This window comes from Malus sylvestris, chromosome 15 (assembly GCF_916048215.2).
Source record: "Malus sylvestris chromosome 15, drMalSylv7.2, whole genome shotgun sequence".
NCBI lineage: Eukaryota > Viridiplantae > Streptophyta > Magnoliopsida > Rosales > Rosaceae > Malus > Malus sylvestris.
This window is the reverse complement of record NC_062274.1, coordinates 24,405,443-24,432,208: the sequence shown is the minus strand read 5'-3', so window position 1 is coordinate 24,432,208 and position 26,766 is coordinate 24,405,443. Positions and strand designations below refer to the sequence as shown.

The following is a 26,766-nucleotide window of genomic DNA, read 5'->3' as shown; positions in this document are numbered from 1 at the left end:
GGTCTCTTTTTTCGCCTTTAAAACTTCGACCTTCGGACTAAGAGCGTCTCGAACAGCTGTTGCAGCTTTCAAGTCATCGTCAGCCTGAAGAGCTTTCTCGAAAATACTGAAATATTCTTGGGTCTGTTCCAAGGAGGATGACGCCTGAGTGATAGCTTCGACGCTCAATTGACCATCGGCTCCGAGGTCGTTCAGACATGCACCCACCGAATCAAGGCATTTGCGCTCGAGAACTTGAGAAGCTGAAAGAGACAAAAGCTCTTGCAACCGAACACGAACAGTTGATTCGGCAGGTTCAGTCGTAGCTGCCGAAGGACTAGCTGCTTCTGAAGTGTTTGATAGAAGAGCATCAAACTCGACTTCCTACAAAGGCTGCACACGAAAACGGTTTAGGCACAAGGAAAATCATAAAAGAATGTAGCAGGGAGGATTTGTTTTAAACCTGCCAAGAGGAGACTTCAGCCATGTCTTCGGGTTCATTGCTCAAACCTAAAAAACTTAATGGCCGAGTCCAATGTTTCAGATTGCTTCTTAATTCACATGGCCGATGAAGGTTATCTACGTTCGATGGCCACTAAGGTGGCCAAGAAATATAGATAACACCTTTCGGCGCATAAAATTTTTGGTGAAATGAATAACTAGGCACCTGACATTTAATATTTTCTCGGTTCAGACTTGTTATAACAAATTGACAAGAGAAAGTAATCGAGCCTTACAAAAGTCAAGGTCACTTTTTGAAAGGGGATGCTGAGGTCATGGTCCTGCGGGTGAATTGGAATCTCTGACGTTGCTTCAGGTTCGACGATAGGCCTCTTTCCACGATCAGCTGCAGGAGGATCAACTTGATCTGTCACCTCAACCATGGGGGAAGGATCAACAGAAAGAGCTTGGGTTGGTTGAGAGCGACTCGCCAGCAGAATCTCGTCAGTCTCATCATCTTGAAACAAAAAGTGTTAATACCTTTTTTACTTAATAAGTAAAGGGATTTGACAGCATAATCATACCTCTTCTAAGATGACTGTCGAATGTTTTGGATTCTTAGGGAGATTATTCCCGATCGAAGGGGTTATCTCCCCAATACAGGTACTCCTGTCGACCTTGGAGCTGCAGGTGAGTCAACCAATGGTATGGTAACTAGCTCGACCACGACCTCGGGGACTTCAGGTATTGCTTGAGCTTGGGTTGCCGGGCTGGCCGAAGAAGGTTGATTCTCCACTGAAGCCTGAACAACGGGAACAAGAAGAGAGGCACTCGGAGCAGTTGTCCCGATGGTATGGCTAGAGATAACATCAATCTCCCGTACTCATTTCTTCGCCAATTTCTTAACGCGTTTAGGGGGACGGGGAGCTTCACTTGCAGTCTATGCTTCCGGGTAAGGTCGTTTGCTCGGTGTGTTTGGTGCAGCGGCCTTGGTTTTCTTGGAGGAAAAGGCTAATTTTTTCTTGACCATTACCAGGACGACCACGACCGCCTGTTTCAGTACCCAAATGCCTAAGAAAGCGAAATCTCGTTAGTAAAACCATTCAAATGTTTGAAGAATAAAGGTAGAAACAAGGATATGCCTTGGGGTGCCTCTTTAGATTGAGGGGCGGAAGTTTTCTTAGGCCGAACACCAAAAGTTTTATTGACTACTTCCTCGACCAAGAGCCAAAGAAGTTGTGAGTATATTCTTCCCACCAGTCGCCAAAAGTATCGGTGCCGAGAGATTCAGGATCAGCTGGTCGAAGGAGAAATTTCTTACATCATTCCTGAAATTCTTTCTCGGTGTCTCTATACTCCTTTTCTGAGGAACTAGAGACGCGCCCTCTGCTTAAAAGGGAGCGAGAAGAAAATAGAGGCATCGGGCAACCTTGGAAGTAGGCGAGCTGTCGGGTGGTAAAGTGGGGATGGTAGACTTCCCAACTTGCTCGGCGAGCATCGCAATCGAGGAGAAGGTCGCAAGTTAACATGAACGACCCCCAATTTTGACAAAGATCGGCGTCTTCGCTTTCACTCCAGGTCGACGTGGGAAGTTTGATGGAGTAGGGGTATTCTTAATGATGACATATCAAAAATTCATCATCATAAAGGACATCCAAGCTGAAGAAGTGTTTAAAGACTTCTTCGGCTCGGTGAAGAGGCACTAGTCAGGAGGCCAACTGAAAGCCGATCGCTATAGTAGACTGGATGATGAAGACTTCTGGCCGAAGTGTGGAGAAATAAACCTGCAGCCATAGTTGGAATACCTAGAGAGGTCCATTCTGGTACGGGTCGATCTTGTTGAGGGTCATTTCTGCCAGGCAACGAAGAAAGTTGGCGAGGATGGCAGGATTGAGCACCAAGGAGTAACCACTAGCCAGGGCTTCTGCCACCGGTATATTCTCGACCAAGCATTTATTCGACTTGGTACAACAGATGAACTTGTTGTACCAGTAAAATAGGAATGCCTCGTGTCCCCATTCCGTAGACTCGCCTCCCCTCGACCAGCAAAATGGAGGATAAAGGTATTATAGTTTAGAAAATTCTTGTGCAATTTCTGAACGTCTTATTTTGAAGGCTCTTGACCTTCGTGGTTCAACGTCTTAATGGCTCGATCATCGAACAACGCCTTGAGGTTAAGATTGGATGGGCATCCAATAAGGGTGGCGTTGACCGGAATGCCAAAATGAGGGGTCCCGATGATAGCCGAGATGTCGAGGATGGTAAGAGTTATAGGGCTGAATGGAAAGACCATGATGTTGGTGATCGAACACCAAAGGCTTAGAGCGGCCATGAGAAGTTCTTTATCCATTGAAATCTCCATGGTCGAGAGCTTGATAGCGTCATGGATACCAAAAACCTCCCACTATTTATTGAAGATTTTTTCCATTCGTATGACCCAGGCCACCTAATTCACATTAATCAAAGGCCAACATCCTTGGGGTTTTGTCTGGCACCATTTTGACCAGTCGAATCCCTGCAGCAAACCTGCAAAGCAATGTTTTTGAACAAGTTGGTGATGGATGACAGCACTATGTCTTTGAAGAGTGGGCTTAGAATTTGGTAAGTAGTGTTTAAGTCACCTTCAAAATGCAGGGTCTTGATGGCGTTTTGATCGATGAAAGCCTTGCACTTGTTGCACTCAGGGGAGAGTTCTGAGACGAAGGAGGCCATTGATGAAGGCTAAAGCTTCTGAGATGAAAGCTTAAGGTTTTTTGGGTTTTGAAGGTTTTGAGAACAAAGTGGAGAGAAAATTTCAAGGGTTTTGGAAAATGTAAGGTACGAATGGAAAGGATCCGAGTATTTATAGACATTTAAGGCGGAAGGCTAAGCGTTTGATTTTCAAAATCAAGGATGAAATCGAGCGGGAGAGTTGGTAATCATTGTACATGCTCAGAGAATCAAGGCGAAAGGACTGAGGTTTTCAGGGATTAAGGACGCACGATGGCGTGTTGCAGCAGGTTTAGTACAAAATAGACGTTTCGACGGTCGCACGTTTTCGAGAATCATGATTAAGAGCTACTTGGTTAACCAGGGGGTTGACATGTGGCCGGACAATTGGGAAATCGAGATCGTGGGGTTATGTCTCATAAATGCGCATGGTGGTTTTTCTCAAGAGGATTCAATGATTATCTTTAGGTAGTTTCGCTTTTTCAAGGTCGAGGTTCAAGCCAGGGAATACAAGCCGACGACCTCAGAAGCGAGGGGGCAATGTTTGGGCCCAAAAATATTGGTTTTTGCCGAGTTTAGAATTGGTTCTCGTCCTAGAGGCCGTGCGTAGGAGTCGTCGGGAGATTATTCGACTCATGGGCCGCAGAGTCATGACTAACCGTATCCTATTAGGAATCGGGGGGATGTGGGTGAGTCCTATTACGAGAAGGAGTCTTGATAGGATAAGGAGTTTAAGATTGAATGTGGCCTAATGACGGGTTGAGTTCAGAATCCTGGTAGGAGTAGGATTGGCTGAGATAAGGTTGGATTGGGGAAAAGAGTTCTAATCTGAGAATGATTAGGATTCAATACAACATTACTATAAATAGGGGGAGGACATCGAACAAACCCCCTCCAATTCAACACACAAACTGCCCTGCGCAAATCCTCGCTCTACGCGAAACCTCTCAACAACCTTGAGATTTTTGTTTTCCTTTTTCACCAACATATCTTCAGTTTGAATAAATAGTACTGTAAAGGTAACCAGCGAACATCTTCAGTTTGGATAAACAGCACTGTTGCCGTAGAATCAGCCGACTGTGAAACACCTTCAGTTTGGATAAACAGCATTGCGACAGGGCCGACTGGTTATCTATCCAAGTCTCGGTCGAGAAGGATTTTCGAATCCTTATCGGCAGAGGACATCTCATTAGCTTTTTTGGCGAAGTGATGTGTTACGAGTTACTGGGCTCGGCACATCGAACGTCGAGTTGTTTATGATTGGCTATTTGCAGGTAGGTTTTAGAGATCAGCATTCTAACGGTCGAACAACTTTCATGATCAAGATGTATATTTGTTTTGAGTACTTGTGTCCCTATACTCTGGTGTCAATTTGGTGTGCTTATACTTTTACAATTATAATCACTGTGATCGAATCCGGCACCGACGATTTGTGAACTTCGCATAACTAGTAGCCTTGTCTTCAGGCTCTAGAACCTGAAGGCTAAGAGTGTTCCTTCCTCGGCCGCAATCGCAAGATCGAGAGGTTAACAGCGCATCTAACGTAACATCAACGAATTTCACTCCTTGGCCGAGCTTAGCTGACGAGTTGGCACGTCCCGCATACAACTGAAGGACGAAGTTAGCTTACTAATTACTCAGCCTGCGCACCACATAGGCTTGGTAGTTTTTAAGGTCAACAAGTTCAGTATGTCATATTGCGAATCTAACAAACATGACGATCCAAGCTTCAAAAATTTAATGTTCGGGCAAGCCTTAGTTGTTTTGTTCACGCCAAATAATCACTAATTGCTAAGTAGTTAAAAATGAGTCGTGTTTTGGTTAACCTGTGAATGTCTAACCACACAATTATTTTATCAAATTACATAACTAGATGAGATGACACGACATGAATAAAAAAATTTAACTTCTGAACTAAGTTATGTTGTTTACACTGAATGAATTTACTATTGACTAGTTAAAATATGGGTTGAATTTTTGTTTTTGAGAAGGAATCCCATATTGATGGGATGAAGGACCTTACATGGGTTTACATGTAAGTTGGGTCACTCCTTATTTTACCAATTAGTTTATGGTGGAACCTAAACTTTCTTTATTTGTTAACCCACGGTATTTGTTAGTGACCCATTAAAGAGCAAAGTAGTTTTCTTTCCTCATTTTTTAGGCTCTTAATTGTATACTAGCACATGCACACAAAGTGTGTGTGAAATATTTTACTTTTGTTTTTATAATTGAAGAGGAGAGGAAGATAGTGAGAGAGAACGTGGGAGTGGAGAGATGGGGAGAGAGGTTTATTTTTATTTTTTTAAATTAGACATGATACGATCACTTATAAGTGAGGCTTAAATAAAAAATAGTAAAATTTTGTTTTGTGAAATTACGTTACTATCCTCAACTTTTTTGTTGTGATAGAAGACAAAAATGTATTTTCCCTCTCTTTTGGTTGATAAAGGGAGTTATATTAATATGTGATTTAGATATATTTTGGACATTTTCTCAAGACACTTGTATCCTAGTCCTCAAGAACGGGGAGTAGAGAATATGCATCATCTCTTCATCCGGTAAATGATAAAGCTAGGCTACTTGACAAAGTTTTTGGAAAAATAATAAACTCACACCACAAAGCGCGAGTACAAATTTTAGTCGCAAAGTGATCATGAAAACAGTTTTCATATATACACACATAATCATTTATCAAACAAATTTAGTAACTTAATTTAGAATTAGCATTTTCCTTTTTACAATTCAAATACTACAAAAAGGTCAGGTCAACATTAGATGGATTGAACCAAAGTACTAAAACTCTTTGTTCCACCCAGAAATTAAGATTGATGTGCGGTTTGGTTTATATTGTTATCCAACCTGTTTAAGAATTAATCACTACTACACTAGTTGCATACATAAGTTACACCAAAGCTTGTTACGAACAAAAGGAGTCTGTACAGTTCCATGAAAGCAACAGACGTCGAAATACATCCGCAAAAGGCTCATTTCCATCCACAACAAGTGTGGGCGTTTTTTCAGTACTGAGAAAATAGTTCGGCAACGAGTGATGAAATACCTATTTATTGACAATTTATAGTCTTCTCTTTTTAATTGAGAATTACTATGTTCTTGATTATCTTTTTCTCCTTTTTTTTTTTGGCCAATAAGCTGTAAGTGTCTTTTTTATTTGGTTTAAAATGTTGATTTTTTTTTATCATGAAAAAAAAATTCTGCTAAACCTGTTCTTATGTCTTATTTTTCTTTTGACATTAGAATCTTACTTACTGATGAGTCAAAATTATATTAAATATTTCACTCTATTCTTAGTATAATTTGATAATTATTTTGGTAGAATTTTGATACTTTGCTTTATATTTTCAACATAGGACATTCGACTTCCTTTGGAGCAAAACGTGACCAAATGGACGAATTTTGGAGTGATTCAAATTGGAAGTCTTTCGTGTGTTCCTTAGCTTGTTCATGTCAAAATCTTAGCAATTTCTACCAAGCGGTTATTTTCTGGAGATTAAATGAAGGAGCAGTGTGCGTTGCTGAAAAGTGACGTTTATGGGCTTAAACTGCGTTTTTGGAGCCCAAGATGACTTTGGATGGGTTCGTAGCCTTCTGGAGAAGTGTTCAGAATAATCAAAGGTTTAAATCCAGCTATTTTGAGCCAGTTTTGGAGCTGATTTGGGTCCAAAACGTGGCTGTGCAAGATTTTTGGCGAATTTACCAAGTCAATTTTGGTTTCCTATTTTATTTTAATTTATTTAGTTTCCTAGTCGTATTCTAAGACCTTTTATTAGGAGGATTTTATTTAAAGTAGTATAACTAAGCCTTTTGGCAGACCTAGGGTTTTTCGGAGAGAGAGAACGCATGCAATTTTTGGAGAGAAGATTTTGGGCAAAGCTTAGAGATTTCAAGACTTTTACTTTCAAGGTGTTTTCACTCTTTTTCTATTTCAATAAAGACTTTATGATTTTTATTATGAATATGCGTAACTAATTTTCTTTTGCTGGGGTGTATTAACTACATTGCAAAGATAAAGGATTGGTACAGAGGAAGAGGAAGAAGACAGAGAGAAGCAAGAGAGATTTTAGAGAAAGAGTTTAGAGAGAAATAGGTTTTGTATTGAGTTACTGAAATGAAGATTACACATACTATTTATAAAGAAATCCTAACTACTTTAACCAAATACTAACTACCTAACTATATTACTAACTGTATTACATTTGTACCCTTAATACTCCCCCTCAATCTCAACTGGGGTATCCCAGTGTGAGATTGCAGCAGATTCGCAAATAGCAAACACCGAAATATGGATAAATGGTTCAGTTTCTTCTCAACTGCAGTCTCCCACTATGGTGCCACAACTGACAGTTCAAAGTTCTTCTTAACTGGTATGGCCCTAACTTTTGCAGACTTCCAAAACAACATATGTAAGACAGCATCATTATGTTTACATATGTCATCAATAAGTCTCTGATCTTCACGTAGTTTTTCGTCATACGCAACTTCTTGTTCTTCTAGATCAACAAACTCTTTACTTTTAACAAACACAACACAACAAACTCTACAATCCTGCAAGCTTCAAGCTTTCAGCAATGGAGAACAAATGAATACCACTAGCATTGCATTAAGGTCAATGCCGCTCTTGCACTCCTGATCTTGATTAGTTCCACTGATCGTCTTATTGCTTTCATCAAAGTGCACATGAGAACTACTTTTCCTTGCTCTCTGGTTCTCCGGTTTCTCCTTCAATTCTCGAGTTGGATGATCTCTCTTGTTCGCGCACCTCAGATTCGTTTTAAGCTAGCAAAGAACAACCCCCTGCAAACCAAGCCTTTCAACAGCTACAACTCTAATCAACTAATCTTTACAGAAAACATGGCTTCGTGCCCACAAACTTCAATCAACTAATCTATACAAAAAACATGGCTTCGTGTCGCAAACTTCAATCAACTAATCTATACAGAAAACATGGCTTCGTGCCGCAAACAAACAGTAACTGGCTTCATGCCGCAAACAAACAGTAATGGCTTTGTGCCTAAAGAAACAAACTTGAAATGGCTTCGTGCCACAAACAAGGAATAATGGCTTCGTGCCTCAAAGAAATCAATCGACTACTTCACAAAATCAAAGAAACATACACTTTTGCAGGGAATTGGCAGCTCCACCAGATCATCAAAGTAGTGGAACAGAAAACAGAACATGGATCAAATAACACCAGAGAAGCACAGAGAGCTGATATGCAAACAACACCAAGAAGAAACCATAATCCAAAATCTGCAGATCCAAGAATGTAGCATATACCACCTCAAATCAGGAATACCAGATCCAGAAAAAGCTTATCGGAATATATTGTGCACAACCCAAGCGTATGAGATATATGAACAATATCACCTGATACGAATCAAATCTTTGAACGCAACTCACGAACAATCCGTCGAACACCTTTGTAGCCCAACCCTGATTAACATCGCTCAGATCCAAAGCTACGGGCCAAGAACACCGTGAATCGAAATCGGTCCGTCAAGAAACAGATTCGAGTACCACACTTTTTCTCTCAGACTTTTCTTCGAACACCTTGTGAACATGACTTAAGGTACTTACTTGCCGACTTTCTTAGCAAGATTATCGTAGAAGACGAGCGGTTTCTCGGTGTTGGAGACCTAAATTCTGAGGAACACTCCAAGATCGTCGAGCAGTGTGAGGCCGGTGCCAGGATCGAGTTGCTCACTGCTGATGATCGGGCGGCTGTGCTTCTCGTCGTCGCCATCAAGATGAAGAAAGTATTCTGAAGGTGAAGGAAGAAGAGAGGAAAAATCCAGAGACCCAAAAGTAAAAAAAAAAAACTATGAATACGGAAGCATAAACGATCAAATGCACGAAAACCAAAGAAAGTAATGAACAAAGATAGAAGAAGAATCGACCACCAAGATCCATGGCGTGAGCCTTGGTGGCTCTGATACCATATTAACTACATTGCAAAGATAAAGGATTGGTACAGAGGAAGAGGAAAAAGACAGAGAGAAGCAAGAGAGATTTTAGAGAAAGAGTTTAGAGAGAAATAGGTTTTGTATTGAGTTACTGAAATGAAGATTACACATACTATTTATAAAGAAATCCTAACTACTTTAACCAAATACTAACTACCTAACTATATTACTAACTGTATTACATTTGTACCCTTAATAGGGTGAGGCCATGATCCTTAGCAAGAATATGTAGTTTCTTCTTAATTTGCTTATGAATTCATGTATGCAAGTTTTGAATTGTTAATCACCGATTTAAACTATCTATTTGTCTTAGTGATTCGCGACAATTAGGATATTTAGAAAAGTAATTTGATGCAGTTTTGACGGAGGGCTGTCCCTAAAATTGACCAAGGCTTATTGTGATTAATATGTGTAATCTCTTAGGATGGACGACACGTTTTAAGGGTTATATGATTTTTCAAAAGGTTTTCATAAAACTTAATGAGTCTTGCATGTTCATATTCGATCTGGACACCACATACGGGTTGCATGTTAGATATATGTTATATGTTGGAGGTTCCAAGTAGGATATACTTTAGGAAAACCAAACCTTCAAAATATGCATGTATGGTTCATAAGTAATTAGAAGAGTTACATAGGATTGTTAGGGTGATGGCGGAACCCTAGTATCTTCTCACTTTAAATTCTAAAAATTGTTTCTTTCTCCTTCTTTAAAATTGCAGTTTTAAGTAATCTTTTAATTAAATTCGTTTTTCTTAATTGAGGTCATAAAATCACCCTTTTCCAAAATTTTGTTCTAAATAATTAGTTGAGAATTGACTTGGCGTTAATCTATTTAAATTAATCCTTGTGGAGAACGACCTTACTTGAGTCAACTATACTACGACAATCTTGTTTCTCTTGCAAGTATTTTAGGTGTTTTAAACCCTTTTGCGCAGTTGGTAAAAATCCTATCACTTACCATAAAAAGTTAAAAAACTAAAATGCTATTTCTCCAACCACTGTTATTCTTAAAGTAGCTTCTTATATATATCTAAATTCTTTGAAGAAATGTTAGCAATAGTTACTCAACTTTAACCCAAATTTTTTTAGTCAAAACGTAAACTTTAACTCAATTAGAATGTTATTTCTCCAACCACTGTTATTCCTAAAGTAACTTCTTTTATATATATCTAAATTCTTTGAAGAAACGTTAGCAATAATTCCTCAACTTTAACCCAATTTTTTTAGTCAAAACGTAAACTTTAACTCAATTAGAGAGGAAAAGGGAGGAAGAGAGAGAAAGGGGAGAGGGAGGAAGAGAGCAAAACAGCCGAAGAGGGAGAGAGAGACAAGGTGGCCGAGGCAAGAGAAAAGTTGCTATAGTGAATAAATTTATAAATAAGAGTTAAAAGTCTTTTTCTTTCAAGCTAAATATGTCATTAACAATATTTTTTTAATAAATGAGTGAAAATAATATGATGAGGTAGGTTTAGCAGTATTTAAAAATTTAAAAATTTATATGCCACTTAGCATTATGATCTAATAATGTTTCTCTTCACTTGTAAGCGCAAATTACTAAATTTAACTTTTGCTAAAAACAAATTTGAACAAAACTATTACGACTAGCCCATTATAAAGTTTAATTGACTTAAGTTTTTTAAAATAAAAAAACAGTTCCATACATTATATGTTGGGTGCCGACCGCAGCAGATTGGACATAATCTAGTGGTCTCCGACAAGTCTCATCGGAGGGCATTAAGGTCATCTCCAACCTAATAGTCTAGAGGGCCAGAGGGCCAAAAATAGCCCGAAAATCGTCTCCAACCGAGGGCTAGGCCAGAGGGCTCTGGAATCTGGGAGGGCCCCACGGAATCGGAGAGGGCTGGTTGGTTATTTTTTTTAATGCTTTGTTATTTCTGTCAGTTATATCCGACAGAAATAATATATACTATATCATTAGTGTCGGTTATAACCGACACTAATAGCAATGTTAGTGTAATATCAGTTTGAACAGTGTCGATTAAAATCAACACTAATTTGAATTCTAATATGAATTCCAACAGCTAGCCAGTCACTAGCCGTTGTATTCAATTTTTTTTTTTTTTTTTATGAATTTAAACCTTTTTTTTTCTATAACTTCCTATAACTTTTTTTCTATAGCTTATATTTTACAAAATTTGGTTCATATTTTTTTTAAATTCCATTTTGTTTCCTATAACTTCTATTTCACAAAATTTGTTTCATATTCCTTTTTTTTCCTATAACTTCTATTTAACTAAATTTATTTCATATTTTTTTTTTAAATTCCATTTTTTTCCTATAACTTCTATTTCACAAAATTTGTTTCATATTTTTTAAAATTCTATTTTTTTCCTGTAACTTCCTAAGCCATTATACAACATTAAATTAAATTAAGTAACATGAAACAACATTAAACAATATGAAACAACATTAAATAACATTAACCAACATAAAAATTATACAACATGAAACTTAAACAACATTTAAAAAACATTTAAAAACATAAAACGTAAATGCCTACTCCATGCTTCTTTGGGCCCAAAGATGTGCAACAAGATCTTGTTGTAGGTACTTGTTTGTGGCACGAGAACGTATCATTCTATAGCGCCTCATGTACTCATCTATAGATACTACTAGTTTTTGGATTGAAAGGCAAATTAGGCTCATCATATATTTTTGCACGAGCCCTGAATGTGGGCCCACTCCAGCTGGACGGTCCCTGATAAGCTCGAGATATCAATCTCTAGCTAAGAGCTTTTGGACCGCATATCAATTTATCACTTTTGAGATGGATACAAAATTTATGAGTTATGAATTTATGATCATTTTGAAGAATTAACATTATATTTTGATGAAAAAAATTTAAGATTACTAAGGAATTTTAAAATGAAGGTAATTGAAATGAAGATATTTTATTTTCTAGAATTTGTGAATTTTCTTGTTAATGAAATTGAATACGGAATTTTTTATTTTTAAACTCTCAATCATGGAAATTAGGAAATGACACTTATTTACATGGAATTTAAACTTGGGAATTGGAGGTCCCAAATTCCAAGTTTTTTTTCCACGCAGAAATTTTAAATTTTTATGTTTATGAATCCAGACAAAGGAATTGGTACATGTCAATTTATAAATTATGACTTTTACCCAAATTCCAAATTTATTTCTCTCATCCAAACATAGTGTAAGTTAATTGTACTTTGCACTTCTCTAGTTTATGGTAATTGATATTTTGATCCTTGGTTTTTAAAATTGATACTTCACTCTTTTTTTTTTTGTCAAACTAATTTACTTTCATTAAATAAAAAAGCAAGTACAAGGAAAAAGAGAGTTCAAATGGCAGCCCACTACTTACATACAAGCCCAACAATAAAAAGAAAATACAGTAAGTAGGCTCAAAAGTGATCAGCTAAACAACAACAAAAAAATTCCTAAGATTGGAATGAACCAGCTGCCATTAGATGTGCCTCCATCGCAAGGCCACCACCACCACCAAGAGAACGAACTAACGAAACAAATGAATCAACGAAAAATGGGAATGGCAAGCCACTGGTGCAGTGAGCGCTCCCATATACAGACTCATCTATCGGTCTACCTGTCGATTTAACTTTATTTATACGATATAACACTCGGTTGTCCTATACTTTGGCCCGCTTGGAGTCATATTAATTTTACATTAAAAAATTGTTACATGGACAACTAATAATGTCTCTCCAAACAGTATTAGTTTTGAATTACTAGTTACAGTGATCAAATAATGTGATCTGAAATTTTGAAGCTTAAATTTATACAAATTTTGTACAATTATTTTATTTATCATCTTTTACAGTGATCAAATTAGCACACATTCCATCACTAATCATACCTTATAAACTTCTCTAATGGCACCCAATACTCTATCTGCAGCATCAGCCCCAAATAATCTTGGAAAATTAGACCCCAGATCAATCTCAATAGTCTTCCTCTTGATCAAATCATCCCTCCTCTTCAAATATTCCCTCTCATCCTCTCCCACTTCTCTCTCCCCACAAGCACATTGATCCAACCAGATTCCCAGCACCTCCTTTGCAATGGGACTCAAATCATTTTCTATAATGTCCTCCAAGCCTTTCCCCTCCCCGCCACTCCCTGCTTCGATCCGAACCAAAATTGCGGTTGGAGACACTACGCTTCGGATGTATAGCGATGAAGAGAAGTAGGGTTTGACCTCAGCAAGTTTCTCAAGCTTTTGCCTGGGTGTGTCCAATTGGGTGGCTTGATAAAATGTTTGGAGGTAGTCAGGGTGGAGAACTAGGTCTTTTCTTGGAGGAAGGTCAAGGATGAGGACTAGGGATGTTGGGCTGCTCTGGATGAGCTCAAGTAGGAAGTTTGGTGCATCTGTGGTTGGATTGAGATAGGATGACAGACTTGTAATGTTCAGTGCTCCACCTGTTGGTAGCTCACAGTGCAGCCAACTTCCTAATATCAAATCAACCTGAAATATACAAATGTCAATGAAGAGTAAAACATGTAAGAGCCCATTTGATAACTATTTCGTTTTTAAAATTTTGGTTTTCATTTATTATGTTAGAAATAGAGGGAGAGTATAGGGGAGAAACATGAAAGGACAAAGACGATGGAGATAGAAATGAAGGATAATATACGAAAACAAAAACGCGAAAGTGAAAAATTGCTTTCGTATTTTTTGTTTTTCTTTTTCATTTTGTGTATCATTCCATATACATTTCTTCAATATCCTTCCATCTTCCATCCTCCTCCTTTCTTTTTTCAAAACCCCTTCTCCCACAAACTTTCCCATCTAGAACACAGAAAACGAAAAACAAAATAATTATCAAACGAGTTTCAGATTGATCGATATTTTGTTGACATCACACCAATATGCAATACATGTCGACAATTGATCGATGTTTTGTTGATGCTATAATCCCACCAAGTCAATAATATTACGATATTGTATCAATAATTTATCAGATACTGTAAATTGGTAAATCATGTCCTTCTAAGTTTCTAACACTCATAAAAAAAATTCTAGAGCAAATAAATAGGTACGATTCTTTTACCACTTGTTACATTTAGAATTTAATTATATTTAGAGCAAGTCCACTTTCTTCCCCAATTAAAAATGTACCAAATAATAAAAGAAATGAACCCAATTTACTCGTATAAATTTCTACCTCCAACCCACAATCCATTGGGAGTTTGAAATCAAAAGCTAAAATCCCAATTGGCATCAAACCATTAATATCCACACTTCTACATAAATCCAGTGAAAATTATAAAGCAGAAACAGGGGTTCGAGAAAATTACAGGGGAGGAGGAGAGGCCCGATCGGATGTGGAGGGATGCATGGTTGGTGCCACTCTCATTCTGGTAGTACTGCACGTCGGGAGGGAGAGTACAAGGCAAGAGCTGCGAGCCAAGGCGCGTCTCTAACGTCGATACAAGATCGACCATGAGGTTCTTGTGTGGGGCCGACACGTAGGGGAAGTCTATGAACTTTGTTTTGCTCCCTTGGCTGTGCGGGTCCATGGGAGATGATGCTGAGGCGGAAGAGGCGCGGATGCAGGACGGGGAGAGAAGTGGAGAAGACGACGGAGGAAGAGGAGGAGGGCGAGGGAAAGCGGAGGAGTGTAAGACGTGGGGGAAGATAACAGCCATTCATTCACTGGGCAGCACAACAGTCACTAACCGACGCCATTGTATTCTCTTGTGATATTTCTGACAGCCATTGGGGGGCATAGTGGGCTCATATACTTAAAACCCAGTTTGTATTTTCATATGGGCTTCACCACCATAGAATTGTTGATCCAAATGCACTTACACAAATGAAAACGGATTCTTGTGGGCTGAAATAAATGTCAATCCCGAGACGCTACGTGGTGAAATTACATTTTTGGTGTTGTTTATTACAATGAGATTGTCGCATACTAGATTAGTTTTAGGGACTAAGTTAGATTAGTTTGGTGTGGATTATGTTATTGCGTCACTCATGGAACTCGCATAAGCGACACAACCCGAAGCAGTTGGTGTTGAACCATAGGGATGACAACAGTTCGGTTTGTGGACGGAAATACTATATTCATCCCATAACCACGAAAATTAACCATATTCATAATTGCAAATTAACCATCTGGGATTATCCATAACCATACCCGCTGGATAACGAATTCCCCATTGGTTAACGGTTATACCAATCTTCGTCAATATAAAAAATATATTCGTTCAGTTGACGCATTATAGTTTACTAGATACTAATTTCGTCATTAAACATTTGATGTATATAGTGATTCAATTAATGGATCTTGTTGAGTATAAAAATTAAAGCATTGAATTTAAAACATTGATGATGTTGGCTGATCTTTGATATCTCCAATAAGCAACATTGAATTCTCATCGATTTTGATTCAAAACTTTTGAACCTTCCTACAAAATGCACCTTTTGTGTACTCAAGGTAATGGGTTGGGTGAATAATGAATATACAAATATACATACATACATATATATATATATAATACTACTATATTATATATAAATTATATTATTTTTTATTCGGGTACGGATACAGATTTGGGACTCCTATAACCATATCCAAAATTATAACCAAATAATATTCATGATTTTTTCCCCTATCCAAAATATACCCAAATCCGTTCCATTCGGACGATTATTCATGGTTATCGGGTTAAATTGTTAAAATTGTCATCTCGATTGAACCCCCATGTTGCGTGAGTGAGTTAGGAAGAAAGCACAACTCAAGCTAAAGAAACTTGAAGAAAATACTTGACGGATGTACATTGGGACCAAGGTGGTCACATGACCTCTCAGAGTTTGGGAAATATACATGTAAAAGTGTTCTAAGAATTCTTCGAATGTTTGGTATGGTCCCCTTTATGCTCACAAAGTGTTTAATGAAATGCTTCCTAAACATATATCTACAATACTCGACAGATTACCTCATGAGCACCGGATAAATTCTCACGATAGTACTTATCAACACTTGGACCTAAAATTACCTGTTACAATGACAATTGACACCCCACCCCCTTCCGTTGTAAGCATAAACAATGTCTAACTTTTCAACACGACTATAAGATTACTTGTTGAAAAATTAGAAGATCAAAAGTTTGGAACAACAAGTTAAAGAATTGAGAGAATGAGACAGAATCCTTCCCCAAAATTACCATAGTTTAAGATCAAGCAAGTTAATAATGATTGTACACAAGGTAAAATTGCAAATATTAAATTTTCCTAAACGATGGGGAAAAAAAAACAGAGACCGTTTCAAGTCTCATTTTCTAGCATTGTACATACATAACAAGGGCTTTTTTTTGTTTTTTTTATTTTTTTCAAAAACAAAAAGGAAGAGCAACTGGTGGCAAATTACAGTTATCCACCTCTTCCGAACCCAGAGAATTTCATCTTACTCGTAACCACAATCAAGCGGACTCATCAGCACAGAGTATCAAATCCGGATCCTCTCATACCTAACAAGGTTCAAAAACCCCATTCCTTATTATAGTTACATAATAACACCACCATATTCTTTCTCTATCTATTGCAAATTTGCAACCCTTCTACGATACTACCTACGCACTTTGGTATTGCTCCATATTTTATGCAAAATTAAAAGCATTTTCTACAAATTTTTCAAACTGCATGCGGGTATGTGCACAGTAGTTACCATGCACACCTCCCCAACCTTCCAGCTAGCTCCGCGTAGCTCGGCTTGCTCAGCTAGCCTAGTTGCACACCTTCCCGGTCCTCATCATCGGCGCGTGAAACTCCACCCCTCCCTTCATCCTCTTCGCGCGGGGCCCGCCGGCGCCGCCACCACCAACCCCCAATATCTCATATCGCCCCGTTTTCTTCCCCTTCATTTTCTCCTCTCCTTTCACCCAAACCCCAAACAGCTTCAATCCCTCCTCTTCTTCCTCATCATCACCACCCTCCATATCCAGATCAAGACCATGATCGTCCGCTTCAAAATCATCGCCGCTGGGCCCACAGATTCCCTGCCCGATGATGCGGTTGATCTGATCGGGCTTCATCTTCATGTGCTCCACCAGAAACCCCACCAGCTCGTCGCACTGCTTCTTCGTCTGCGCCAGCTCCGAGTTCAAATTTTCGTTCTCCCGCTTCAGCTTCTGGTTCTCGTCCGATAAATCCGCCACCTGGCTCGGAGCCGCCGTCTCCACCGACCCCGGGTTCTTCGAGTCCGGCGACGACGTCGACGTCGACGCCATCTCCTCCCCCGAGTTCGACGGTGTCGATGGTACTCCGGATTTTTCGCCGGGGGGTGCGTGCGCCGCCGTTGACGTCACAGATTTCCGGCGGCGGATCTCGGACAGGAGCTCCTTCTGCCCTCGCTGGAAGTTGTCGTTCGCGAACTCCCATTTGTCCGGCACAGTCTTTCGAAATCCCTGAAATTAAAGCAAAAGGAAAAAAATTTGGTAATTATTAACTAAATATATATTTTTTATGAAATAATTGAGTAAGTTTAAAAAGTTTAATTTTCCGCCGTCGGATTTGAAAAATTGGACTGCAAAACTTTGACATTGGGTTGCGGCCACAACCGACAATTTAGAGTTCTAAAATGGGGTGTGATGTTTGGATGCTTCCACTGTGACTCTATCTTTGATTAATATATATTTCTTTGACGCCCATCAACCTCTTTTTTGTTGAACAAAAACTCAAACTATAAAATTATCTTTTCTGAAAAAATAATTATTAGTTGCAGTTTCCAGGTAAATAGGCTCATCATTATTTTAGTTCATTCCTTGTCACAATTCGACGATGATAAAAGTGGTTTTTTTTTTTTTTCTTTTTTTTTTTCTGAAAAGGAAATAGTAATTTATTTACCATTGGCACATTTCAACTATTTCCTTCTCTTTGTTGCGGCATTTTCTTTATTGACCATTAGCATTTATCTACATATTTGTGTATGAATATATTTTTTTAGAAAATAAGAAGGAGAGAGGGAGAGAGAACGTAGGGAGAGTTGGAGGTTTTTTTTTTGTTTTTGTTTTTTAATATTGAAGGTATTTTAACACCATTTATAGGTAAAGCTTTAATGAAAAACAATAAAATTTAAACCTGTGAAATTACATTATTGCTCATTATTTTTTGGTGTGATAGAAGACTAAGTAATATTTTTATCCTCTTTTGGTTGACAAAGAGAGTTTCATTAATTAATAGAGATTATGAACATTTCAAAGAAAGTTTCTAACAAATAATATTATCTACATTAAAAAATGAGGGATCGACTTAGTCTCAAAATGAATTAATAATAATGTAGTTCAAACATTTTGGCAAAAATCAAACCTAGAATCTTTCACTTATAAATAAAAATAAATATCAATAGACAATAATCCTTAGTACTAAATGACGAGAATTTGATTTTATGAATCCATAAAATCAAACTCTTTTTTCTATGGGTTGACATGCAAGCCTCTTTTATTAATTTTCAAGCAAACTTCACCAACTACTGAAGAAAAAATTTTAAAAGGAAAAGAAAACGATAATCTCTATGAAAATGATTCCATATTTCCGACGATCTTCAGTTTTGTCCTATACTTTGTTTTTCGAAATCATAAAAATAATGTTTCCTACACTTTGGGATTATCTTCTGCCCTCCAAGGGTTTCAAGTAATTTATGAACTAATTAATAAGACATTTTTTATGCTAATATAATTTGAAAATAAATATAAGTAAACATGCAAGTGATATAATTTGAAAATAAATATAAGTAAAAATACAAGCAAAAGAAAATATAATTTCGAAAAAACTTACATAGGTATTAAGCTGGCGGACGAAGCTTGAGAAATTGTTGTGCTTGAAATATTTAGGCAACATGTCCCTCGCAAAATCCACTGTCTTCCAAACCACAAACGTCGTCCCACTTTCATTCCACGATATCACGTCATCCGAGCTCGGATCATCCACAAGTTGATACGTTTTCATCAGAAACGGCGCCGGAACGGACCTTTGCGCCATTTTTTCCGATCGGAAAAAACCAGAAAAAGGAAACAAAAAATATTTGGCTATAACAGTATGTAACTGATCTGCAAACCCCACCCCCTTTTTTTGGTTTTGGGATTTAACTAAATTATGGGTTAGTTAATTAGGATTTAGGAGGAGGTATTAGGGCAACTGAAAAGGAGAAGGGCAGTGAGGAACTCCCAATCCCAGCAGTAAAAACCGGAAAGAAAGAAGCGAGAGAGAAGAGTGTTGGTTCGAGCTTTGCCTCTACCAGCTTCCATGGCGGTGGTTGTGGTTGTTTGGAGGTGGAAGAAAAACCAAGATCATAACTCTCTTCTTTCAATCGCTTCCTCAAGACTCAAAACAAAGAGAAGTGCAACTTCTTTCTAGCGCGTTCGTGGGCATGGCTTTATAAAGGAGAAGAACCCACAGAAAAATTGAAAGTGACGTGGGATCTAGAAATTCGAATAAACAAAACTCTCTCTTTCTCATTATAAAATATAAAATATATATGGTAATTAATTAATTAATTTTCTATTTTGGCTTTTGTCAGCGTTACGAACTTATCTTGTCAGACCAATTCGGGGTACATGCTCAATATTAACAAAAAAATTATTTTTGAATTGCATTTTAGCTTTCTTTTTATTTGTATTGGGAACAGTGTGTGTCAGACTGAATCTAACTAACCTCACGCTCTATGCTTGAAAAATTTAATATCCTGATGAGCGTTAGTTGTCTTGATCAAATAGAGTAAACCAGTCTAAAACATGTTGTGTTTTTACTAACCCTTGAGATTCAAGTTAAAACATGAGTCATGTTTTTGTTAACCCGTTAGATATGTTATTGACTCGTTAAAAAAAAAAATAGTTTTATTTTTCCTATTTACAAAACATTTTCTCTAAAATTAAAGAATGAACGTTCCGAGATAACTTCAATTGTACTCATTTTTTTTCTGATTTGATTCATTCATATGATTTATTGGTGTGAACATGGAAAATTCCTGAAACGAAAGAGACAAGAACGACGTGCACAAACAAATATTTGTGTTTAATGATTTTGGGTTACAATCTCTCTCTAATTTGATCCTTTGATTCGATCTCCGTAAGGTGTGTATTTGTGGATGTGCGATTGATCCAAGGGCCGTTGAGGCTTGATCTTGGATGAACTGTTGGAAGTTTCTTCAAGGGGCCGTGGGCTTGATCTTTGAAGGTGGATTTGAGCGGATCTTCAAGGAGCCGTTGGGGCTTGATGTTAAGGATGAGTGTTTCTTCAAGGGCCGTTAAGGCTTGATCTTGAATAACGGTGATGAACGGGTCTTCAAGGGCTTTTGGGCTTGATCTTAAAGAACAGTGATGAACGGATCTTCAAGGGCTTTTGGGCTTAATCTTGAAGAACGGTTGGATGTGTGGATTTGTCGACGTTGTTGATCCAAAGGGCCGTTGGGGCTTGATCTTGGATGAACTGATGATGAACGATTGTGCTTTCTTCAAGGGCCGTCGGGGCTTGATCTTGAATTGGTGGATGGTTGATCCAAGGGCCGTCGGGGCTTGATCTTGAATTGGTGAATGTGCGATTGATCCAAGGGCCGTTGAGGCTTGATCTTGGATGAACTGTTGGAAGTTTCTTCAAGGGGCCGTGGGCTTGATCTTTGAAGGTGGATTTGAGCGGATCTTCAAGGAGCCGTTGGGGCTTAATGTTAAGGATGAGTGTTTCTTCAAGGGCCGTTAAGGCTTGATCTTGAATAACAGTGATGAACGGGTCTTCAAGGGCTTTTGGGCTTGATCTTAAAGAACAGTGATGAACGGATCTTCAAGGGCTTTTGGGCTTAATCTTGAAGAACGGTTGGATGTGTGGATTTGTCGACGTTGTTGATCCAAAGGGCCGTTGGGGCTTGATCTTGGATGAACTGATGATGAACGATTGTGCTTTCTTCAAGGGCCGTCGGGGCTTGATCTTGAATTGGTGGATGGTTGATCCAAGGGCCGTTGGGGCTTGATCTTAGAAGAACGATGAACGAAGAACGAAGAACACTTTCTTCAAGGGCCGTCGGGGCTTGATCTTGAATTGGTGGATGATTGTTGATCCAAAGGGCCGTTGGGGCTTGATCTTGGAAGAACGATGAACGAAGAACGAAAAAGGCTTTCTTGATTCTTCGGGAACCTGGATGCTTGAGAGCTTCGGAGTTTCAGAGCTTCAGAGCTTCAAGGTGTAATATGAATTCCTCCCTTCAAATGAATGAATTAGCCTTCTATTTATAGAAATTTCCAAGGCCTAATTTTGAATATAATATTCCAGATGAAATAAGTCGTTTCTGCCAGGTGTTGACACGTGTCCTGTTTGATGACTTTTCCAACTTATTTCGATTTTTTTGTTTAGACACACGCTACGTGTAAAATTTATGTAATACATGAGCGTTGAAACTTTGATTTATCGGTCAACATTTATTTACCGAAATTTCGATGTCTACAAATGCCCCCACTTCAAGGCGCGTTGTATACATGTGCTTGTCACGTGTAGGAGATGCGTTTTGAAGTCCCTTAATGTAGATGTCGATCCAAGGGCCGTCGAGGCTTGATCTTGAATTGGGCTAGAGATTTCTTCAAGGGCCGTTGAGGCTTGATCTTGAATTGGGTTGGAGATTTCTTCAAGGGTCGTCGAGGCTTGATCTTGAAGGTTGAAATTGGACCACAATGAGCTTCATGTGGTAGATGATCTTTGGCTTTGGTAGTGGATGAATCGGCACGTATTTTGTTGCGCTTGTTGCCTTTCCACAGCTTTGATCTTGAACTGGGTTGGAGGATTTTCTGGATTCCTCCAATTGTTGATTTTCCACAGCTTATTCTTGAACTGGATTTGATTCAATTATGGTGGACGCTTGATCTTGAATCGGACTTGTGATTTCCTCAAGGGCCATCGAGGCTTGATCTTGAATTTGGCCTGAAACTTCTTCAAAGGCCGTTGAGGCTTGATTCTTGAAGGTTGACTCGAACACATGGCAAGCAGGCAAGAGGTGAAGGTGACGGCTTGTTGCTTTGTTCAATCTTTCTAATTCACACCTGAGTAGTTTGGTCAACGGTATGATCTTCAAGACTGATGGGTTCTTCTTCCAGTTGGTGACTTGATCTTTAAAGATTTGACCCAAGGGTGGTGAAACGGCACCTGCAGCCCACAACGCCTAGCAAGTCGACCCAAGAATTTGAGGGTCAAAACGAGTCCTCCACCCAAAGTGATGGCAAACATGATGATATGAGATACTTTTGATTTTGAAGAAATAGCGGATGAATCGGCACGTGGTTTGTTGTGCTTGTCTCCACATGCTTCAATGTATCATTTTCCCTTGTCTTATCTATTCTTCTGGCAGAATGTAGCATCTTCTCGAGTTCTTCAGCTCAGACTCATTCTGCTGAGCTGACTGTGCAGGCTGCATTCTTCTCTGCTTGTTTCTTCAGGCAGATGTGGCAGCTTCTTGAGTTCCTCAGCTCGGACTCCTTCTGCTGAGTTGACTGTGCATGCTGCATTATTCTCTGCTTGTTTCTTCAGGCAGATGTGGCAGCTTCTCGAGTTCCTCAGTTCGGACTTCTTCTGCTGAGTTGACTGTGCAGACCGCATTCTTCTCTGCTTGTTTCTTCTGCACGTTGTCTCCACATGCTGCAAGGTATCATTTTCACTTGCCTTTATCTGTTCTTCAGGTAGATGTGGCAGCTTCTTTGGAAGTACAGCAGCAGTGGGAGACGAGTACTCGAGAGCAATGCTAGGTAAGCAATCAGGGAAGGGTTCCCAGCAGTCGGTTCCTTACCCGAGTTTGAGTGGAAGTTTCGGCATATTGTTTTCTTTATCCTTGTCTTTGTAGGTAGGAACAAGGACAAAGGAAAGGACAGGGAGAACGCATGATATGAGATACTTTTGCTTTCTACCCTGGTGATATGAGATACTTTTGCTTTGGAGTCATTGGCTTGCAGAGGTACCCCAAGGAATAAAGAACACTGAGTGACCCGAGAGGCTTCGTTGGGAAGGCATTCTCGGAGATGAAGAAAGGTTCTGTATGTATGCCTTGCTATGAAGGGTGAAGGTGGACAGTTATAGGAAATTCTTTAGTACCTGTAGAGGTACTATTCTTTTACTCGTGTCGGCAACCAATGCATGATTGATCAGTATGGCTTCACGTGTTTTCTTCTTTATCAGAAATCTTCGACAAATTGTCCGTAATTTTCGTCAAGCTGAGTGTGCATGTGACAGGTGTTGACGAGGCTGAAAAAGACTGGCGCCTCTTCGATATCTGGGATCGGTGCTTCGACAAATTGCCCGTGATTTCCGCAAAGCTGAGTTTGCGCGTGACGGGTGCTGACGAGACTGAAAAAAAACTGGCGCCTCTTCGATATCTGGGATCGGCGCTTCGACAACTTGCCCGTGATTTCCGCAAAGCTGAATTTGCGCGTGACGGGTGCTGATGCGTCTGGAAAAGCAAGATGCTTCTCCGATTTCTGAGATTGCCTCTTCGATTTTTGAATCGGCATTTTCGATCTCTGAGCTCAACTCTTCGATCCCTGAAATCCCTTCGAGTGCTGATTTTTTTATAGAGGCACGCAGTTCGTTTCAAAGCACACTTGAATTTTCGCTTGTAGAAACTCCCCTCTTGCACTTCTAAGATCTTAATTTGTCCGACCTCTTCTTTCTTCAACACCTTTGAAAATGTATGGGCCCTCCGACCGTCGTTTTGATTTGAACCTTGGTGAAGAGGCAGTCCCGCCTTCTCCAGACAACATACGCCCATCCTTCATATCCCCCACTAGTCCTCTTACCGTTGGGGATTCGGTGGTGAAGAATAATATGACCGCTGCAGTGGTGGCCCGAAACCTTGTCACTCCCAGAGATAACAGACTACTTTCCAAACGGTCCGATGAGTTGGCTGTTAAGGATTCTCTGGCTCTCAGTGTGCAGTGTGCAGATTTTGTGTCTAATATGGCCCAACGCCTATTTGCTCGAACCCGTCAAGTTGAATCATTGGCGGCTGAAGTGATGAGTCTCAAACAGGAGATTAGAGGGCTCAAGCAGGAGAATAAACAGTTGCATAAGCTCGCACATAGCTATGCGACAAACATGAAGAGGAAGATTAACCAGATGCAGGAATCTGATGGTCAGATTTTACTTGATCATCAGAGGTTTGTGGGTTTGTTCCAGCAGCATTTGCCTTCGTCTTCTGGGGTTGTACCGCGTAATGAAGCTCCAAATGATCAACCTTTGGCTCCTCTTCTTCCTGGAGTTCCGCCGAGTGGTGTGACTTCAAACAGTCAACCTCCGGCGCCTCTCATTTCTGGAGCTCTGCCGAGTGGTGAGGCGGCACTTGATCGTCCTTGAAGATCCCCTCTTGTAAATTTGATTTGATTTAATTTTTTTTTTTAAAGGTATGTATGATGCAAATTTATGTAAAATTTCCAGAAAAATAAATAAAATGGACTTTATTTCTCTCAATGCATTTGTTTTTTTTTTTTTTTTGTTTTTGTTTTTTGATTGATTGATTTATTTATTATTATTATTATTATTATTATTATTTATTTATTTTATTTATTATTATTTTTTTTTCTTTTTTCTTTTGGTGCTGGATGCACCAAGTTCCATCATTTTTTTTATTATTATCATTATTTTTTTACAATTTTTTTCTTTTTGCACATGGTGCCCATGCACCACCAGAAACTTTTGATCTGCCATGGGGCTGTTCCTCATCTTTGATCCACCATCCCATTTTCTATTATTATTATTTTTTTATAAAAATGATGGGCTGGGGAATTTGCAGGGAAGGATGAAGGCGAACTTAAAGCTGGAGCTTGAGGAAGAGTTTCTCGGCCGGCTAGTCGTTTGACAGCGGTCTTTGAAGTTGTTGGCTGTTGCGAGGCAAGAGACGGAGGAGGTGGAGGTGACCTTGATGTCGGATCCAGCTAGAACCCAGAGCACAGCCACTAAGCCCAACCACTGAGCACAGCCGCTGCACACCCGTTGTACTGCCACCGAGCACCGCCACTGTGCATCCGTTGCACTGCCAATCGCTGCAAAGGATTATGTTTAACGGCCGAGATGCTGCCCTATTTGCCAAGCTATGCCAACGTGCTTCACACAATTAACCATCCAGAATTGTTAAACATTCCATCTGGGTTTATCACAAAACAGAAGAAAAAAAACAAGATCCATCCATGCCAAACACCAATCTGCCATCTTTTCGGGATCTGTCACGACATCATCAGCCAAAACCTACTTGGTCCGCTCGCAGATTGGGGGAGAGGAAGAGTTGGCGGAGTCGGTAGATGGAGTGGGGACGAGTCGGTGTCGAACCAGAGAATAGGGGACTTCAGGCGGAGATTAAGGAGGGCGATACGGCCCTGGCGGTCGCCTGCGGCGAGGAGGAGGTGGGAGCTGGAGGGCTCGGTGGAGAGGAGACCGCGGCGGAGAGGGAGCGGGGTCCAGCGGACGGAGGTGATGAAAGGGGAGAGGGAGGATGAGGTACATCAACGTGAAGCTTGCCGATGTTCTAGAGGGTCGAATCTAATTGGGAGATTACGAGAGCAAGCACCAAAGGAGATGGGACAGATGTGCCAATTGACGGCATCAGCTCTTCCATTGAACACATTATGTGCACCTGCCCTCCTTCTTTTCGCTGCCAAGTACTGAGCTTTCCATCGAGATGAGCGCAATAGAGGAACTCATAATTTGGATCCGGCAGCACATCGAGAAACTTGCCGCAGCCACCAGGCAATGTGGCGGAGAAAAGCGGCGTCTCGTACTGCAAATCGAACACCACCAACTCCCGCGGGAACGTGACGAAAAGAATGTGCCGCCACTGCAGCGAGAACGCGAACCTCACGACGTAGGTCGGGAACACTGCCGAGGCCGACGACGAGTTCCCGGAGACTCCCCCAACCATGTCCCTCTCCAGCTTCAGCAACTCGGTAGAGTCAGTTCGAATCTGAAACTCCTTGATGATGACATCAGATTCCGTCTCACCCAACACGGTGACCGAGAGCAGGAATCATTTGAGTCCGACTACGCAGAAATGGCGCGAATCGAAGGGATCACGGCGGATGCAGGAGAGAACTTCGGGCACGGCGTCGTATTTCCAGAAGCATCGGCCGGTGGAGCTGTTATAGAGTGAGAGGAATGCTCTGATCTTCATATTAGCGGAAGAGGCTGCTCTGTCGTATTCCTCGATGAGATTAACGAGATCCTCATCGGACTTGATGGACATGAGGGCGTCGAGATCTTCGGTGGGTAGTGATGAAATTTGGGGAAAGTTTAGGTTTTTTTGGAGATGTGGGTTTTGGTGTCGCCGTTTGATGTAGTGGTCCGGCGAGGAGGCCATTTGGGAATCAATTTGTCTCAAATACTCGGCCTCAAAGAAACTTCAAAACGCTCCGTATTGTGTTTTGGTCCCTTTTTGGGTCTGCTGCCTTTCTGGAACTTTGAGGATTGGAGTGGTGGAATGGAGGCCATCGCCAAAGCCCAATGTATAAGAGTTTATGTCCCGGGCCTTGAGGTCCACCTGCTAGTCTTGATTTTTTATTTTTTTTTTGAAATTACAAAGAACTATTTATTGTTACCTTTGTAATAAAATTGACTTTCTTTAATAAAACATGTATTTATATTTTGATGTGACTGAACTCGAAATTTTGAATATTCAAGCTG

General features: G+C 39.8%; 2 protein-coding genes and 1 pseudogene across 2 annotated transcripts; all 3 read right to left on the bottom strand.

Annotated features, from left to right (window-relative positions):
- Window positions 1–653: 653 nt before the first annotated feature.
- Window positions 654–1,450, bottom strand: LOC126602843 (uncharacterized; annotated as a pseudogene).
- An 11,426-nt stretch (window positions 1,451–12,876) lies between these two features.
- Window positions 12,877–14,834, bottom strand: LOC126603646 (red chlorophyll catabolite reductase, chloroplastic). Its single transcript, XM_050270566.1, has 2 exons — window positions 14,424–14,834; window positions 12,877–13,590 (listed from the first exon to the last, which is right to left on the bottom strand). The coding sequence occupies exons 1-2, from the start codon at window positions 14,772–14,774 to the stop codon at window positions 12,976–12,978; spliced, it is 966 nt and encodes a 321-aa protein (XP_050126523.1). The 5' UTR covers window positions 14,775–14,834; the 3' UTR covers window positions 12,877–12,975.
- A 1,539-nt stretch (window positions 14,835–16,373) lies between these two features.
- Window positions 16,374–19,491, bottom strand: LOC126603647 (heat stress transcription factor B-1-like). Its single transcript, XM_050270567.1, has 2 exons — window positions 18,907–19,491; window positions 16,374–17,537 (listed from the first exon to the last, which is right to left on the bottom strand). The coding sequence occupies exons 1-2, from the start codon at window positions 19,108–19,110 to the stop codon at window positions 16,857–16,859; spliced, it is 885 nt and encodes a 294-aa protein (XP_050126524.1). The 5' UTR covers window positions 19,111–19,491; the 3' UTR covers window positions 16,374–16,856.
- Between the last annotated feature and the right edge of the window lie 7,275 nt (window positions 19,492–26,766).